Source organism: Chiloscyllium plagiosum, unplaced genomic scaffold (assembly GCF_037043375.1).
Source record: "Chiloscyllium plagiosum isolate Xiang-an unplaced genomic scaffold, Cpla_swu_hap1 HiC_scaffold_53X, whole genome shotgun sequence".
NCBI lineage: Eukaryota > Metazoa > Chordata > Chondrichthyes > Orectolobiformes > Hemiscylliidae > Chiloscyllium > Chiloscyllium plagiosum.
Genome location: NW_028270191.1, coordinates 25,542,107 through 25,559,870, shown reverse-complemented (window position 1 = coordinate 25,559,870; position 17,764 = coordinate 25,542,107). Strand labels below are relative to the sequence as shown.

The 17,764-nt window shown below is 41.3% G+C and overlaps 1 protein-coding gene across 1 annotated transcript in view; it reads right to left on the bottom strand.

Annotated features, from left to right (window-relative positions):
• Positions 1-9,220: 9,220 nt before the first annotated feature.
• marchf9 (membrane-associated ring finger (C3HC4) 9) overlaps positions 9,221-17,764 on the bottom strand; it is a 58,878-nt gene continuing 50,334 nt past the window's right edge. Inside the window, exons 3-4 of the mRNA XM_043682132.2 lie at positions 15,773-15,965; positions 9,221-11,319 (exon numbers count right to left, since the gene is read on the bottom strand). Coding sequence (XP_043538067.1) covers positions 10,997-11,319; positions 15,773-15,965 — 516 coding nt within the window. The 3' untranslated portion in view covers positions 9,221-10,996. The remainder of the gene's footprint in view (positions 11,320-15,772; positions 15,966-17,764) is intronic.

Below are 17,764 nucleotides of genomic sequence, written 5' to 3'. Positions count from 1 at the left end.
ATAGATGAGAAATACTGGGCTTAAAGAATCACTGACATTGAAATGCATAAGCTTTTAAAACACAAGCTTTTCATCACAGTGGGGGGGTAGTGAGAGAGCAGGAGATTGCTGCAACATAACAGGCAAAGATGTCACTATATAAAAGCATGAATCAAAGGTCGCTTACAACAAAGCTATGGGTCAATGAAAGCCATGATTGGAAGTAATACTGTGGTGTGAAAAGGCATGGGGTCTCTTATTTCTACTTGGCAATTAGTTTGAACAACTGGAAGATCATAAAACATCAGATATTGTTGCATCCAGCATGAACCAGGTCATAACAAAAATGGTAGAAAGAGATGTCTACTTGAAAAGAATGAGACCTATTGCTACCTTTTGGACCCGGTGACATAGTGAGGCTTGGAGAAGCCATCTATATGCTTCCTCATAAAAAGTTATGCACAGATTTATCATATGTGAGACTAGTGTGTGCTTTTCTTATGGGTATTTAAGGTTAATGTTTTGAGATGAATCAATGCAGTGAATTATCAAATATTACTGTTTCCAGCTTTATGAATCCATTTAAAGGGTAAAAGGACTTACCCAACATTCTCCATATCCATAATACTTTTAAAATCTTACATCTACATACACTTGCTGTTTGTAAAATTTCACTTCCTGCTGTTATATGTTTGTCAGACCTTTCTCAGTTTTTCTCTTTTATAAATGCCCATCATCACCTTTATAAAGAATTTACATATATAAACATGTCACATGGTAAGTATACCCCCCCCAGCAGTGGTGACACTGAAGTACCCAATTTTGTGTCTCCCCAATTCACTGTACAATACAGTAGAGAATTTCCAATGTTCTGTCAGCTCCGTTTTCCAAATTATCTTGTTGAACTATAAACACCAAAATCAATTGAAATTTTAAAAAAAGACAACATTTGACTTTAAAATAGATTTGATATAAAAATAATTCGACACATCCTGTTCCAATTATCTTCTACCCTAAAACTCTATTTTCCTGGTACTTTGTTTTAATTCCTACAAACAAAGCCATAAGAGAGGGGTGGGGTGCACCCGACCTGCAATTGTCATACTTACTGCCTGTAGGACTTATTACACCTTATAACATCACTGTTGTCATATCATTATAACTCATTGTAAGCAGCAACCGAGGAGATCTGCCTGAAGTATGTTTAAAAGCAGTACATCTTGCATACAAAACACCTGAACACAGGAGCCAGCCATCATGTTCTCTCTGAGTGATTGGATTTCAAAAAGAAATACACAGGGATTTCATTCTTAGTTCTGACTGGCAGCCTTGAGCTCAATTTGATTCTGACTTCACCACAGACATTTTCTGCAATTACACCAAATACACTGTAAATGACCAGAGGCTGTTTACATAAAAACAAATAGACTTTGTGGCTTTAAAGAAATTATTCTCCGTCTTAGCAGCAGATATGTTGTCCATGATATGGCAAATATCCTTAAAGTAACATATTGTACATATACACATAAATATATATGTGTGTGCATATATACAAGTGTCATGTTCGAGATATGACCCTTTTTGCAGATGTAATCTGATTTTTTTTAAAGAGAAAGGAACTGAAGCCTGAAATTGACAACTGTGCTCTGATTGACTTCAGCAGTAGCAACTGTCAGGATTTTCAACTCAGACTTGTGGTGTTAAAGGGCTAGCAGCGAATGACTATTAGTGTACAATACTAAAAGAATCCACGGTTACTTTTTAAAATCACATACCAGGTGCCACAATTTGTTACAAATGCAAATTAATCGGAATGGAAATGATACCACCTGCCAGCTTGGTCGATTGATTTAGGTGAAATAAGTTTGCAGTGATCTATATCCAGAAATTTTCAAACACCTGACAATCTGTAACTTGACTTATTCCATGAATTAACTTGTAATAAGTCTGACCTTGAATGAAGTTACATTCCCCTTCACTACTTCAGTAACACTTGACTTGTCTCCAACATTCATGTTTCAACATTACAGCTGTGACAATTGAAAAGTACTTCTTTGACTGTAAAGTTGTTTGAGGCCCTAGAATCGTGACAGGCACTATATGAATGCTAGTCTTTTTTTCACTTCCAAACACAAAGTAGAACCCAGGATGCACCTAATATTTTTTATTCTCATGAATCATTCTTATTGAATAACCCAAGAGAATTAATGTGCTGGAGTGAGTTGATCTGTTTGCATTAAATGTACCGTTACAACTGATAGAAACTATACTAGACTGTGTCATAAGCTCATGTTAGGTCTTGAATGACTTGAGACAATTCTGTCCCATCCAATGCAGTGGCCAAAGTGGAAGGGCAGTGTCTGACACTCTGCATTACCCAACACTCTGCATCACTCAGTTTTGATTCAATTATACTCATAGTTGGACACAGGAGAGTCTAACGTTTACTGCACAGAAAGGCTGCTCCTTGCTCATGATGTGAAACAGTCATTAAATGAGTTGTGCATGCGAAATTTATTAGCAAACAGGGTACAGCACAAGTAGTGAGGTAAGACAGTGCTACATAGCTGAGACACTGGTACTGGGTTTATAGTTTTTAGAATGACAATGAATAGAAACAGGCTGATTTCCGTGCTGCATTCTGGCTGTAGGTGCTTTCCATCTAAATTTTGACTTTCAGCACCAGAGATTCCAATAGGATCCAGAACTTGATTAAAATATTGGGCTAGCTCTTTCTTCCATTGCAGCCTCATGACTGGTGTATTGAGCAACTGCAGCCACGGGAAAAAACAGCTTTGAGAACATCAACATTTTGGAGTGGGCTGGTAACTGCTCTCTCTTCATCATTTTTGCTTCCCCAAATTGAAGAGAAGATATATTTTCCAACCTGATAGCATCAAAACTGATGTGATATAAGTATCAGGCAAACCTACCACATAAGCTGCCTGACGAATTGATGTGTCTCTGGGGCATTCTGAGCTGGACTTGGTTAGGGCTTTCTTATACCCCCAAACCTTTGGTGAATCAGTCTGCTAGAACTTGGTGTTTAGATTCTCACATAAAGAAAGACGAATTGGTCAAGGTACCAGAGAACTGTCAATGACTGTGAAATCAAACCAGAAATCTGTGCCTTTCAGGAGAGGCTAGAGTGTGCAGGACAGAAGAAAAACAGAAAATCAACCCAAAAATTAGACAGTGAGATATATTACTCTGAGAAAAGGAAACCAGTTGTCATTAGTAGACTGTTTTGGAATTCCAGCGTATTATAAAAAGGCCTGACTAAACTAGCTTTCAGAGGCATTTTGTTTGTGTCTGGATTTCTGTAAACTGCTGATTGAAAAGAAACTACTATCTCATCTCAGATTTACTTAGTCGCTGATGGGCAACTGAATCTAAATGCTGTTATGACTGAGGTGATCTGCTGTTTTACAAAGTGGTGATAATGTTTCGGAGGAAGGAGGTGTCAAAGACCTGGTGTTGTCTTGGTTGACAAGACTTTCTGCAGAGTCAGGACAATGCCAATATTTGGCCACCTTTTGTAATACTTGTCTGTTCCATCTCTCCTGATTTTTCTCAAGCGTTAAACCTATGCCAAGGGCACTATTACCCAGTTTCAGGCCTACTACACCATTCTAAATTTCCTTTCTTCACATGTGAGTTGACAGCTTTCTGACTATGTAGGGAAAGGAAAGCACACTCAAGCCTCATGCCATCAACCCAATGTCTACATGTTAGCTGCTTCACTTGTATTACAGAAAGCACCAGCAATAGGTTAGCTGATGGCAGGTATTAATCTGTTCAGAAATGTTATTACACACCACTGGAGCAGGTGGGATTTCAACCTGGGCCTCCTGGTTCAGAGATAGGGAGATACTACTGCACCTGTAGGATAACTGATGGCATCACCAGCAACCATGTCAGGTCATATGATGTGCAGAAGATTTATTGAAAGATGGTCCTGCAGGGAAATCTCAATAAAATTCAATCAAAGGTTCTTGTGCCAAAGATTTGTTCCATGTCTGTTCCTGTGCATGTTTAGATTACTTACAATGTGGAAACAGGCCCTTCGGCCCAACAAGTCCACACCGACCCGCCGAAGCGCAACCCACCCATACCCCTACATTTACCCCTTACCTAACACTACGGGCAATTTAGCATGGCCAATTCACTTGACCAGCACATCTTTGGACTGTGGGAGGAAACCGGAGCACCCGGAGGAAACCCACGCAGACACGGGGAGAACATGCAAACTCCATACAGTCAGTCACCTGAGGCGGGAATTGAACCCGGGTCTCTGGCGCTGTGAGGCAGCAGTGCTAACCACTGTGCCACCGTGCCGCCCACTGTTTACTAAACAGAGATCAGGAGAATGGGAACCCTAGCTGACTCCATGCTCATACCTAACCCAGGGGATTTTAATAGAAACTCTGCTACACTTCAAAGCTAAGACCAGCAAACGGTACAGACTGGAAACGAAAACTTGGAACCTCATTGGCTTGTACAACTCAGGTGGACATGACACACAGCAACTGTAGAAACTACAAAGATGGTCCTGCATACATGGGAGATCATTTTAATAGACTGGAACTTTCTCACCTGGATTAGGAATGGTACGAGATGATTAGTGAAATACAAGTGGATAGCTGTCGAAGTAAAGGAAAAAGAAAACTTGTATAAGCCCAGGAAGTCTCAAAGTGCAATGAAGTACTTTTTGAAGTGTAATCACTGTTGTAATGTAGGAAACATATCATACAATTTGCACACAGCAAATTCCCACGAACTGTAATGTGATTCTGATCAGAATGAGATGTTGAATGAGGAATAAATACTAGCAAGACACTGGGAGAACTGAGGTTGCTGGAAAAACTCAGCAGGTCTGGCAGCATCTGTGAAGAGAAATCAGAGTTACCATTTTGGGTCAGGTGACCCTTCCTCAGAACGGATGATAGCTAGGAAAATGTTGGTTTATATGCAGAAGCTAGGGTGGGGGAGGGGCTAAGGAGTAAATGATAGGTAGGGATACAGCGCAAAGAGAGAGAAGAACAGTTGAACAGACAAAAGAGTCAGTAATGATCTGGCTGGGAGGGTGAATAGCTCTTAATGGAGATTGTTTGTGACTAACAATAGGTAGTGTCTAATGGCAGACTATGTCATAACAAGGCCTGGTGTGTGTTGTAGGGGACTAGGACATTGGGGGAGTTCGGGCCCTAAAATTATTGAACCTGATATTGAGTACAGAGGGTTGCAGGGTCCCCAAGCGGAAAATGAGGTGTTGTTCTTCCAGCTTGCGCTGGAGTACTGCAGTAAGCCTGAGACAGATGTTGGCCAGGGAACATGGTGGTGTGTTACACTGGCAGGTAACTGGAAGTTCAGGGTCTTTTTTGTAGGTAGCATATAGACGTTCTTCAAAGCGGTCACCCAGTCTACGCTTCATTTCCCCAATGTAGAGGAGACCACAATGTGAGCAGTGAATGCAGTAGACTAAATTGTGAGAAGTGAAGGAGAAAGTGAGGTCTGCAGATGCTGGAGATCAGAGCTGGAAATGTGTTGCTGGAAAAGCGCAGCAGGTCAGGCAGCATCCAGGGAACAGGAGAATCGACGTTTCGATTCGAAGAAGGGCTTATGCCCGAAACGTCGATTCTCCTGTTCCCTGGATGCTGCCTGACCTGTGAGAAGTGAAGGTAAAGTACTGCTTCACCTGGAAGGTATGTTTGAGCACTCGGTTACTGAGGAGGGAGGAGGTAAATGGGCAGGTGTTACACCTTCAGCGATTGCAGGGGAAGGTATTATGGGGCTGTAGGAGGATTGTTGGGAGTGAAGGAAGAGTGGACCAGGGTGTCCCGGAGGGAATGGTCTCTGCGGAAAATGGACAAGGGAGGGGAGGGGAATATGTCTGGTGGTGACATCTCGCTGGAGGTGATGGAAATGGTGGCTGATGATCTTCTGGATGTGGATGCTTGTAGGATGGTAGGTAAGGACAAGAGGAACCCTATCGCTGGTGCAGGAGAGAAGACAGGGGGTGAAGGCAAAAGTGCAGATGGGTCAGACCCGGTTGAGGGCCCTGTTGACAACAGTGCTGGGGAGTCCTCAGTTGAGGAAGAAAGCGGACATTTCGGACACTCCTTTGTTGAAGTTGGCCTCATTGGACAGAAAAGGAGGAACTGGGAGAATGGAATGGAGTCTTTACAGGAAACTGTGTGCGTGGATGTATAGTCCAGGTAACTGTGGGAATTGGTGGGTTTATAGTGGATATTAGTGGCCAGTCTATCCCCAAAAATGGAAACAGAGATGGTGAGGAAGGAAAGGGAGGAGTCAGAGATAGACCAGGTGAAAGTGAGGCCAGGGTGGAAATTGGAAGTGAGGTCGATTAACTTTTCCAATTTCAGACAGGAGAGGGAAGCATTATCAATATCTTGCAGAAAGATTTGTGGGTGGGGGCCAAAATAGAACTGGAACAAGGAATGTTCCTGGATTCAAAGCACAAGGGATGAAACTTCAGTTGAAATCCATGTGGGGTAAATCTGAACCAGAGGCAGTCACTGGGAATGTGATTTGGCTGTGGAAACGAGTTTTAGCAAATACCTGATCAAACACCAGGAATGACAGTGAAATTAATGTCAGTGGACTGGAGAACAGATTGAAATCCCGTCAGAGAGAGGAGCAGATCGTCAAGGTGGGCATGCCTCAAAGAGATGTGGCCGTGAGTTAAATACTAAATAAAAACTGAAAGAACTGCAGATGGTATAAATCAGGAACAAAAACAGAGGTTGCTGGAAAAACTCAGCAGATCTAGTAGCATCTATGCAGAGAAATCAAAGTTAACATTTCAGGTCTGGTGACCCTTCCTCAGAATTGGGAGAACTCCCCTGCTGTTCTTTGAAATAGTCCAGCAAGACCTTTTACATGCTCTTTATAGGGCCTCTGATTATTGTCTCATGCAAAACCTCTCACAGTACAACACACTAACAGTATGGCACTGGAGCGTCAGCCTGGATTATGTGTTTATTGAATTGAAATTATTGTCACGTGTACCGAGGCACAGTGAAAAGCTTTGTCTTGCGAGCAATACAGGCAGATCACAGAGTTAAATAGCATAGATAAGTAAATAATAATTAGTAATAAGTAAATAATAATTAGTAATTTTTAAAAGTATGCTATGAAGTTTAAAGAGTGTAGAATGATTGTAGGAAATAGGAAACTTAGATCTGCATGCAGGAGCTCGCAAAGAGTCGGCCACATCCAGCGCCACCTTGCATCATCTCTGAGACTTGACTCAGGTCAGAATTGTGGATGTCGCTGATGATCAGCACCTTTTGTGACTCCTCAGATACTGAAGCAGTCCATATCCAAATGAAGCAACACCTGGACAATATCCAGGTTTAGGGACTTTTTTCTTCATTCACAAGATATGGGTATTGCTGACCAGGCTAGTGTTAATTGCCCATATCTAATTGCCCAGAGAGCAGTTAAGAATGAACTGCATTGCTGTGGGTCTGGAGTCACATGTAGGCTAAATCAGATAAAGATGGCAGCTTACTTCCCTGAAGGGCATCAGTGAACCAGATGGATGTTTTCAACAACCAAAAATAGTTTGATGGTCATCATTAGACCCTTAACTCCCAAGTTTTATTGAATTCAAATCCATGGCAGGATTCAAACTTGGGTCCTCAAAATGTTACCTGTGTTGCTGTATTACTAGTCTCACAATAATGCTACTCAGCCATCTCCTCCCAAAGAGGTGGGGATATATTGATAAATGGTGAGTCATATTTGTTCCACACAAGTGCTAGGCAATAACCAACCCTAAAGAAGTATCTAACCATCATTCCTTGACATTCAATGGCTTTTCCATTGCTGAATCCCATACTATCAACATTTGGGTCCATAAAAAGATTACCATTGACTAGAAACTGAACTGGACTAACCACATAAATACTGGGCTACAAGAGGAGGTCAGAAGGTAGGAATCCAAAGCAAGTAACTCACCTCTTACCTTCCCAAAGTCTGTCCACAATTTAGGACAAAGCAGCCTTCTTGGCTGGCATCCCATCCACCAGCTTCAACATTCACTCATTTCACCATGGACACAATGGCAGTGGTGTGTACCATCTACAACTCTCAAAACCTCCTTCAACAGCATTTTCCTAACCTGCAATTTCTACTATCTAAAACCTGACGAAGAAACAGTGCTCCGAAAGCTTGTGATTTTGAATAAACCTGTTAGACTATAACCTGGTGTCTTGTGGCTTTTGATGTTGTCCGCCCCAGTCCAACACCAGCACCTCCACATCATGGACACTATCTAAAAGGTCATAGAGATGTACAGCATGGAAACAGATCCTTCGGTCCAACTCGTCCATGCCGACCAGATGTCTTAACCTAATCTAGTCCCATTTGCCAACACTTGGCCCATATCCCTCTAAACCCTTCCTATTCATGTACCTTTAAAGATGCCTTTAATATGTTATAATTGTACCAGCCGCCACCACTTCCCCTGGCAGCTCATTCCATACACAGACCACCCTCTATGTGAAGAAGTTGCCCCTCAGATCCGTTTTAAATTTTTCCCCTCTCACCCTAAACATATGCCCTCTAGTTCTGGACCCCGCCCCCCACCCCACCTCCCGGGAAAAGACCTTGTCTATTTATCCTATCCCTGCCCCTCATGATTTTATCAACCTCTGTAAGGTCACCCCTCAGCCTCCGACGCTTCAGGGAAAACAGCCCCAGCCTGTTCAGCCTCTCCCTAAAGCTCAAATCCTCCAACCCTGGCAACATCCTTGTCAAGGGTAGCAGATGCATGGTAACACTACAACCCACAAGTTTCCATCTAAGTCACACACAATCCTAATTTAGAACTCTCTCGCTCTTCCTACTAGATGGTAGTGGTCATGGATTGGGAAGGTGCTGTCTAGAAAGCCTTAATGAATTTCTGCAGTGCATCTTGTAGATGGTATACACTACTTCCACTGTACAACCATGCTGAAGAGAGTGAATGTTTATGCCAATCAAGTGTGCTGCTTTGTCTTGGATAGTGTCAAGCTTCTTGAATACTGTTGAAGCTGCAGTCATCCAGGCAAGTCTATTTCATCACATTCCTGACCTGTACTTTGTAAATGGAGAACAGGCTTTGAGGAGTAAGGAGGCAAGCTATTCATTACAGGATTCCTAGCCTCTGACCTCTTATAGTCACAATATTTATATGGCTAGTCCAGTTCAGCTTCTAGTCAATGGTAGTCTTTTGGATGTTGATAGTTGTGGGGGGATTTAGTGATGGCAATGCCATTGAAAGTCAAGGGCCGAGCTACAAATCTTCGCACAAACTTTGAATGCCATTGAAAGTCAAGGGCCGAAGTTTAGGACCTCTCTCATTTGACACGGTTATTGCCTGACACCTATGTGGCTTGTATGTTATTTGCCCAAACCTGGATATTGTCTACGTTTTGCTGTATTTGGAGGTGCATCAGTTTGTAGCTGGATTGAGATATTGTATTCCATTTTTTGGCAAATTCATTGCAACACATCTTCACTTTATTAGCTTCTTAAATCAATGTGACTCACATCACGAATTCCATTAGCATCCTTTTAGTTTGAAGGCTTTCCAGCTTGTGTAGCCTTGCACTGCATTTTCACTTCTGACCTTCATCTGTATTTTCCACACAGCCTGAACACCATGCCACCCTGTCTCATACCCACTTTTTAAACTTCTTTCAGCCAAGATAGAGGGTCATTCATTGCAGGCTGCTCATTGGGCACCTTCACTGCCAATTTAGTGGACAAATTGTGGGCAAAAAAGACCAAAGTTGTCACTTCTCCAGCTGTACAGATCTCCAACCTGCTAGAGAGTTTCAAGATGTCAGTTGCATGAAGCCTCAACCTCCAGCTCCACACAGCATACAGGCAGAATGGGAGGTTGTTATTGGTAATTGAGAAGTCATGAAATCAAACCCAATCGCCCATCAATATTTACTGAGTCTCATAAGATCACATTCTGCACAGAGAGATTGGGTTCTTATTAAGTTGCACAATCATCTCCTCTGTCCAACCCAATCAACAGAGAAAACATTAGTCAAACTAAATAGATAAAATGAAACTGAAAAGAGGATTTAGCCAAATTACCTGGTGGGGTTGAATTATGCTTGTATGATATTAATACAAGACATGTTTTAACAGGTCTGTGTTAAAATCCTCTGTTTGCTAATTAGATCTTTTGTTCAAATATATATAGGAACCTTACCCTGGATTGTATTCATGTATGTTTAAAAAAAGTGCCCCGCACAAGATAGAATGCAATATGTTATCAAGAGAAGCCATTCTTCAATATGACATGTACACTTTGTTACACCATGATCGGCTACTCAAATGAGAATATTTGTATTCTTTGTGGGACCAAGATAGGTTACACTAGGTTGCAGTGGCACATTGGGCATTGTACATAAATTAATCCAGAAATTCTTCACAGACCTATATTTAAAATTTGCTGAATACTCTGAGGACACCCACCTGAAAAAAACAAATTTATTTGCAGACCACCATTTGCATATAAATTATTTTTCTCCCAATTTGAGGTGGGAGGAGACGAAAACAGTGACATGCATTAAATTAAAAGGTGAAATACATAGATAACTTATTGCCGAGATCCCACAGCATATTGGAACTGATGTTCGTTATTGCACATTTTTGGGGGGCAGTTTTTAAACAAACTCTTTTGCGTTCCATTATTCATTGATTCAGTTTGTTTCTTTTTTTCTCTCCTTTATAAAATACTGAGTCTGGGTTTCTGAGCTTTCTTCAAGTGAGATTTTTTTAAAAAAAGTTTAGAAAACAAAGATGGCGAATTCCAGGCGTAGAGGCTGGGGCCTGTGCCCAGGCATATTTTTCGTTCCATCACACCAAGCTTACTGATTTCATTCTGAGACTTCAGTTAATATCCTTTCACAACCCTGGTGGTGGTATTTGTTTTTTTGTGGAGAGTCTATAAAGTTTGTGAACAGTAAGTTTTCCTTTATATCTCGTTTCAGACTGTCGTAACTCGCATGACCAGCTCTCTATTTGAGCTGTTACCATTCTGAGTGTTGTTAGGCCTCAGATAGCTGAGAATGTGCAGGATGGTATATCCACAGTGATGATTCAAAATGGTTCCAGTGCGCTGAGTGGAACTCCTGTCATTGTTTGATGAATGGTTCGTCCGTGAATTTCTTCCCCCTGTCTTGCTTGTCCCACTAATGGCTTCCCCTAGGTCCTTGGATTTTTCATAGTTCAGTACCTTCCATTGCTGATTAACAGCTTGCCAGCGCTTAAAGATTCGGTACACAGATGATCCCTCATGAATGATGAGGCCTGGAAAAGAGTGTTCAAATTTTTAAACTCAAAAACTTCAGTGTCATTCATTATGTTATTCAGCCAACACATCCCAAGCCGACAATGTGGTTCAACTCCCATTCAGCTGGCCACACTTGACCTGCAAAATCATTCAGAATTCCATTTAGTTGGGTCATCAGATTATTTCCTTTATTCATTTACTAAGATTAATAAACCAGAGGAAACAAAGCATAAGCTCAATATGAGATAATGATTTATCCATAAGGCAATATTGCCTTTTATGGGGAGTGCAGGTGACAACTCAGATAGCCCTCTCTCTCTGTTACAATTAAGACAGTAAGACTTGCATGAATTTGAAGGTTTTGCAGACTCTAGGTTAAATGAGGGAGAGCCAATATCAAGGCAACTTCATTATAAATTGAGTGTCTGTTTCACGGAGTAAACATTCAGAAAAGGCCTCTACACAAAGTCAACCCCACAAACAAAGGTAAATTGAGGAAGGGGGCACTTAAAAAATGACTCTCTGCCCAGATTAGAACAAAAACCAAAGCACCATGACTCAGTAAAACTTCTTTAAAAAAGGATACAGTTTGGAATCTAGTGTTCCATAATGGGTTTCCCATTCTCCAGGATTGCCCTGAAGTTCTCCACGAATTAAAGATTAAATCAACAGGACATTGCTACAAGTAAAACCCAGGCAAAAAAAACCTCAGGGAAATTATTAAGTTTTGAACATTTTCGATTAGCTATCAAAATCTTGGAGCTATCAAGAACAAATTGTCTCATCCAAAGACAAGTTGAATCAAATTGGTTAACACTTTCCAGTTATCTGTGGAGAACCATCTGGAGGATTGACCAATTGTGGGAGTATGGCAGATTGTGAATATACTCAGCCAGAGTTGGCAACCATCGTTCTTTTGAATAGAGATAATTAGTGCCCCTTTACAATTCCTGCCCGATCCTATAAAATGAACAGTCAGTAAAATCTGTGGCCTTAAATCCCTGGAGAAAATGTAATTTGGTTTTGTAAATAAAGATTTATGAAAAATGCAAATATGATCTGCACTAATGCTGTTAATATAAAATGTTCAGCCTCCTCTTGTTTCAACAGAGTAAGGTTAATCCCATTTAGTACTTTACAAGATGTGGCTGTCTGTTGACCCGACCCACTGCATCCTTCAGTCACTATTGCCACACAACAATTTTTAATAGCTGTCCTTTTAATCAGTTTTTCCCCTCTCCTCTCCATTATTATCCTTGCCTCGGAGTGGCAGCCAGGAACAATGGGGGGGGGGTAAAGGCAGGGAGAATTAATTATGTCCTGTGTTTTGAATGCCAATGGAATTGTTTACTGGTTGTGCATTGAAAGCCTATATGATCAGGTGAGCATATTGTTGAATTTGCTTCATTATGTCAACAAGCTTCAAAACAGGATTCCTGAGAGGGTTAGCCTGTAGTCAGGATGGTGATCTAAAACAATACAGCCCCAAGGGTGTTCAAGATATTCAAAACTATGGCAAGTGTGAAATTTATAAAAAAAACTTCCATTCAAATTTAACTTCAAGAATTAATTGCAAAACAGGTACTGGGGCATTTTTTGAGGTATTTCCAACTAAAAAGGGTGATGGCTATACCTGTTGAAATGTGGGGATTTGCCCTTTTAACAAGCATAGAGATTGAAACATTAGAAGGCATGAAAATGTAGCTCAATACCAGGCTGGGGAGTTTGGGTACTAAAGGGATGAGTTTCAATGGGCTGAATAGCCTTTTCATGCCCTTGATTATCTCTCTTTTTGCAGATGTTCCTTGTTGCGCTACTAGTATCCAAAAGGTCACCTGCTGTTCCATAGAGAATGTCCTGATTAGCCTCAAGACAAAGCTGAATTACTGTGTACAAGACAACAAATCCCAATGGAGGTTGCATGGAGAAGGTCAGGCTGATTTGGTGCATTAACTGCAGACTATTTAAACTGAAGGTCATCTTTCATGATTAGACACAAGAGTTGTTGCAAATTTAAAAGCATTAAATCAGATCCTGTTGGGAAAATTTTACAGACAATTCCATACAATTGATTTGTGCATATGCTCCATTTACCCGTCATCAGGTTATCCAAAATCTTCTAGTTCCTACTTATTTTCAAAGAGGTCTTGCTATATTGGTTGGGATGAAACACTATGGTCAGAAGCAAACTCTAATAAAACAGGTTCAACCCTGTTGAGAACAAGGGAATTCTTGAACAGATTAGACTGTGCACCATTTGCAGCCACTTGGCAACTATGCAATAGATAATTATTGACCTTGGCCCAATGCAAAGTGGGATGCAGAATTTCAGATATTAACACCATCCAGAAGAGTCTTCCACGGGCATGAGGAATGGTGAGGAATTACTCATTGGTGTGGAATTCCCTTCCTAAACCTCTCTGCTGCCCTCTCTCTTCCTTTAAGACACTCCTTAAAACCTAACTCATTTGTCAAACATTTGGTTACCTGTCCTAAAATCATGTGGACTTGGTGTCATTTTTTTGTCTGCTAACACACGTGTGAAGCACCTTGGTGAGTGTTACTGTATTAAAAAGTTGCTATATAAATGCAGGTTGTTGCTGTTGTTCTATGTGGACTGAAACAAAATCTCAAGGCCCCCTTATGTCCCCATGGAGCTTAACAATTCTTACACTGCTCTGTACAGAATCTCAGAGAACTGACAGTCCTGTCTCAGAGAACTGACAGCCCTGCAGAGGATGGACCAATATCATCCAGTCTATTGATCTGCCTGGCTTTGACTGCAGTGATTCTGTCAAACAGAGCGACAATATTCCATTGCTGGATTTGAGTATACTTTGCAGTCTTATAAAAGTGCATCATCAAACTAACAGAAAAGGTATTAAGACAGTCCCTTTACACCTGTGCAGAAACATCGAGCACAATGTGACACTGTTTGTTTTTAGGATACATTTTACAATATCATACACCTGTCACTATGACACAATGTCTTCTCAGATTTACTATAAGCAATGCCACTGGTGATCTGTTTATTTAGTGATAATGTAATTCCACAGCATGTCTAATTCAGTGGGACTTCTGGTTATATACCCCAAGAATCTTGATCAGAACTGCTGTTGGCCATATGATGGTCAGCAGGCCACCACAGCATTGTAACTGAATCACTACTTATTTAATACTGATCAACGGACAACTGGCACAGTGCAGACATGTAGTGGGGGAGAAGAGGAAACTCTCCCCTATCATTGCCCCTTTCTCAGTCAGCTAACATAGGCTAAGACTGTCAAACTGAGAAAAGCTTGGGGTGAACCTGAGGCTCCTGGTTGTAAATCCAAATAACCGTTTGTTATGACTTGCTGAGTTTGTATTGCACAGCTCATAAACATTATTTTTGTAAAAGACTGGCATATAAATTACATTGGACATAAAAGTAAAATGATAGGACAGTTTTCAGACAGATTTCGACTGTGTTTGAGAGTAACAAATAAATGCAATCTGATTTATTATTTATGAATGGGATTACAAAATTAGGCCCTAAATTGGCTCAGATGGTGAAGTGCAACACGGGAGCTTTGGCCCACTCTTTGTCAATAATTCTTTATGGAGGAACGTTCTACTCCCGTTATGTCTTGAGCCCTTTCTGCACATGCTCAGGAAAACTTAGATAGTATGACATGTTGACAAACAATTTGTATTTTTTTTAAATGGTGAATGCTCAGGTGAAAACCAACAGTGCCAGATACTGAAATTGAAAAAAGGCAGAAGAGAAATGGAAGAGCTGCAATTTTATAGCGCCTTATCACATCTCTCAGAAACACTTCACTGAATTAATTGCTTGGAACACAGAGTCATATTATAAAGCCAAATGCAGCAGGCAATTTGCGCACAGCAAGATAATACTAACAAACAGCAGTGAGATGAATGACCAGCTAATTGGTTTTGCCAGAGTTAGTTCAGAGAGAAATGTTGGCCAGGACAGCAGAAAAATTGCCTGCTCTTCTTCAAAGAGTACCTTATTGGATCTTTAATATCTCAGGCCACTAGTTTAATATCTTAGCTAAAGGGCAGAACTTCTAACAAAACAGCATTCCATCAGCTTGGATAGTGAAAGTCGTAGATAATGTGCTCAAGTCCTAGAGTGGGGCTTGAACCCACAACCTTCTGATTTAGAGGCCAAATATTTTTCCAACTGAGCCAAAATGACAACTAAAGAAGACAAGATAAATTGAGTGATATCAACCCTCTGTTTTAAAAGTTTGGAAATCATCAGAGGAAGGGAGGCAGAAACATTCGACCTTAAGGTCCTAGGAAAATTAAACTAGGTGACCATGATCCTGATTTCAACATAGTATGGAAGGAAGAGGTGCAAACTGGGATACTTGAACTTTTAGAAGTCACAAGAAAGAAAGGTTCAGAGGACACTGATCATAGTACGATGTACAGTTTGATGTTTGACACAGAGATGCTTACCTATACAGACGATGTCCATGAAGCCATACATGCCGTAACAGATCTGGAAGAGCAGGTCCTGTCTCTGCCACTTAGCCGACGGACTGAGGGAGGACCAAATTAACCAGGAGATGCTAGCAATTAGGAAGAGGGAGCCAAGGATGATGGCAGCTATCTGCACCTTTTCAATCACTGTGAGGGAGATTGCCTGCCACTGAAATGGAACACAGAAGGGCGCAGAATGTGGAATAGAAAAGCATGGAAAGGTGAAGAAGAGAGAGAAAAATATAGGAGACGAGAGTATGACAGAGTGAAGACAAGAAAAGGAATGAAGAAATAGGAGAGACAGAAATAAAACAGGAACAAACAATTAGAGGGAGAGAAAGAGAAATTAAAAGAAAGGTTGTGATACAAGAGAATGAGTGGGCCAGGGTTGGAGACATAAGAGGGAGAGAGAATAACATTAAAGCCAAGCACCTTATGCCAGTATCACATGACTTGATTGCTATAGCGCATGAAATAATGACAGCACTGGTCTCTGAACAGCAGACAGGAAGTCACCTGAAGATCTGGCTCATCAGCTGGCTAAAGTTGCCATGGTGGTTGGAGATGTTAAGGCCCGTTTTGATCTAGTTTACATCCCGTGCACTGATCAGAACAAAGGCACTCAGACATGACAGATCAAGTAGTGTTAAGACTAGCTCTGACAGCCCAAAGCAGCTCCAGGTCCGATAAAGCACAGGTTAGATACAGAGTAAAGCCCCCTATACTCTGTTCCAACAAGGTGCCTTAACCTGAGCTCCAGTATGGCAGGGCTTGGAAGCAATGCAGTGGTTTGATTTTGCATCCTTATGGCATCCAAGTTATAGTGGGCTGGATTATCAGCAGTTACATGCTGTGAACTAGTGATTAGATTGTTATTTTCCTGACTCACTTGACATAGGGCCCTTTCACCCAGCAGAGAACAGAGAATTTGTTTCAGCAAGCTAGGTCAGAATTTGACCCTGGCTGAAAGGCCCTACTTCGCCAACCCAGTTCCTGGTCACCAGTAACCTCAAACTATTCGATCATATTTGTTGCCTTTTTGTTGTGCTATTTTTTTCTTCTCTCCTGACACTCCTTATATCCTGCCTCATTTTCCTCTGGAAGGTTGGTGCAATATCATGTTCCTAAGCCACTGGCTTTTAGAGGCAGCTGTTAGGAGATGCAGGAGAATTCTGTCTGGTATGACTTGACCTTTGGAACTTATCTGAGTTATGAAAATCAAAAAATGCTGTACAGGTTTGTACAGGTGAGCCAATGTTAAACTCAGTGCTGGGCAGTTATGAGTAGCAAATCTTAGAGGTGTAAGTGCATTCAAAATATAGATTGTGTGTTGAAAAAAACTAAAAACAGGGCATCACAGAGCATGTTTTGTCTGGTCCAACATTACAGAATCAGTCATACCCTTTGACCGATGTCAAATGGTATAATTGTAATTCTTTCTCCTCAAGATGGTGAGGTAGAGTTCAATAGGTGCCAGCAGCCCCCTGATATCTCACTCAAGTACCATTCCTCACATGAATCTGCACAGTGTTGGTGAGGAGAAGTGGTGGTAGAAATCATAACCCAAGTTTGATCCTACACACACACGCACGCACGCACGCACACACACACACCCCTCATGGAAAGTGAGGAGGAGGAGCAGGAACCTAGAGTACTCACCACATCCCTCTTGTCAATGGTGTCCAGCATGGCTGGGATCAACTATTTCAACACAGAGCTGGAATTAATTAATCTGAGGACATGCGTGGTTTAGAGTGACTCAGTAACACATCAAACAGTGTCAACCAATTGAGCCACGGAGCAGCACAATGTACTGTCATGCTATGGCCTTGAAGTGACCATTTCAGCAAGATTTGAGGGATTATGCGCATTGCTTACACTTTACACAGCAGCAACAGGCATAATATATGACCCAGAATTTTACTTTCTCATGCAATATATTCCTTGCTTGTTGTTTTCATGGCAGGG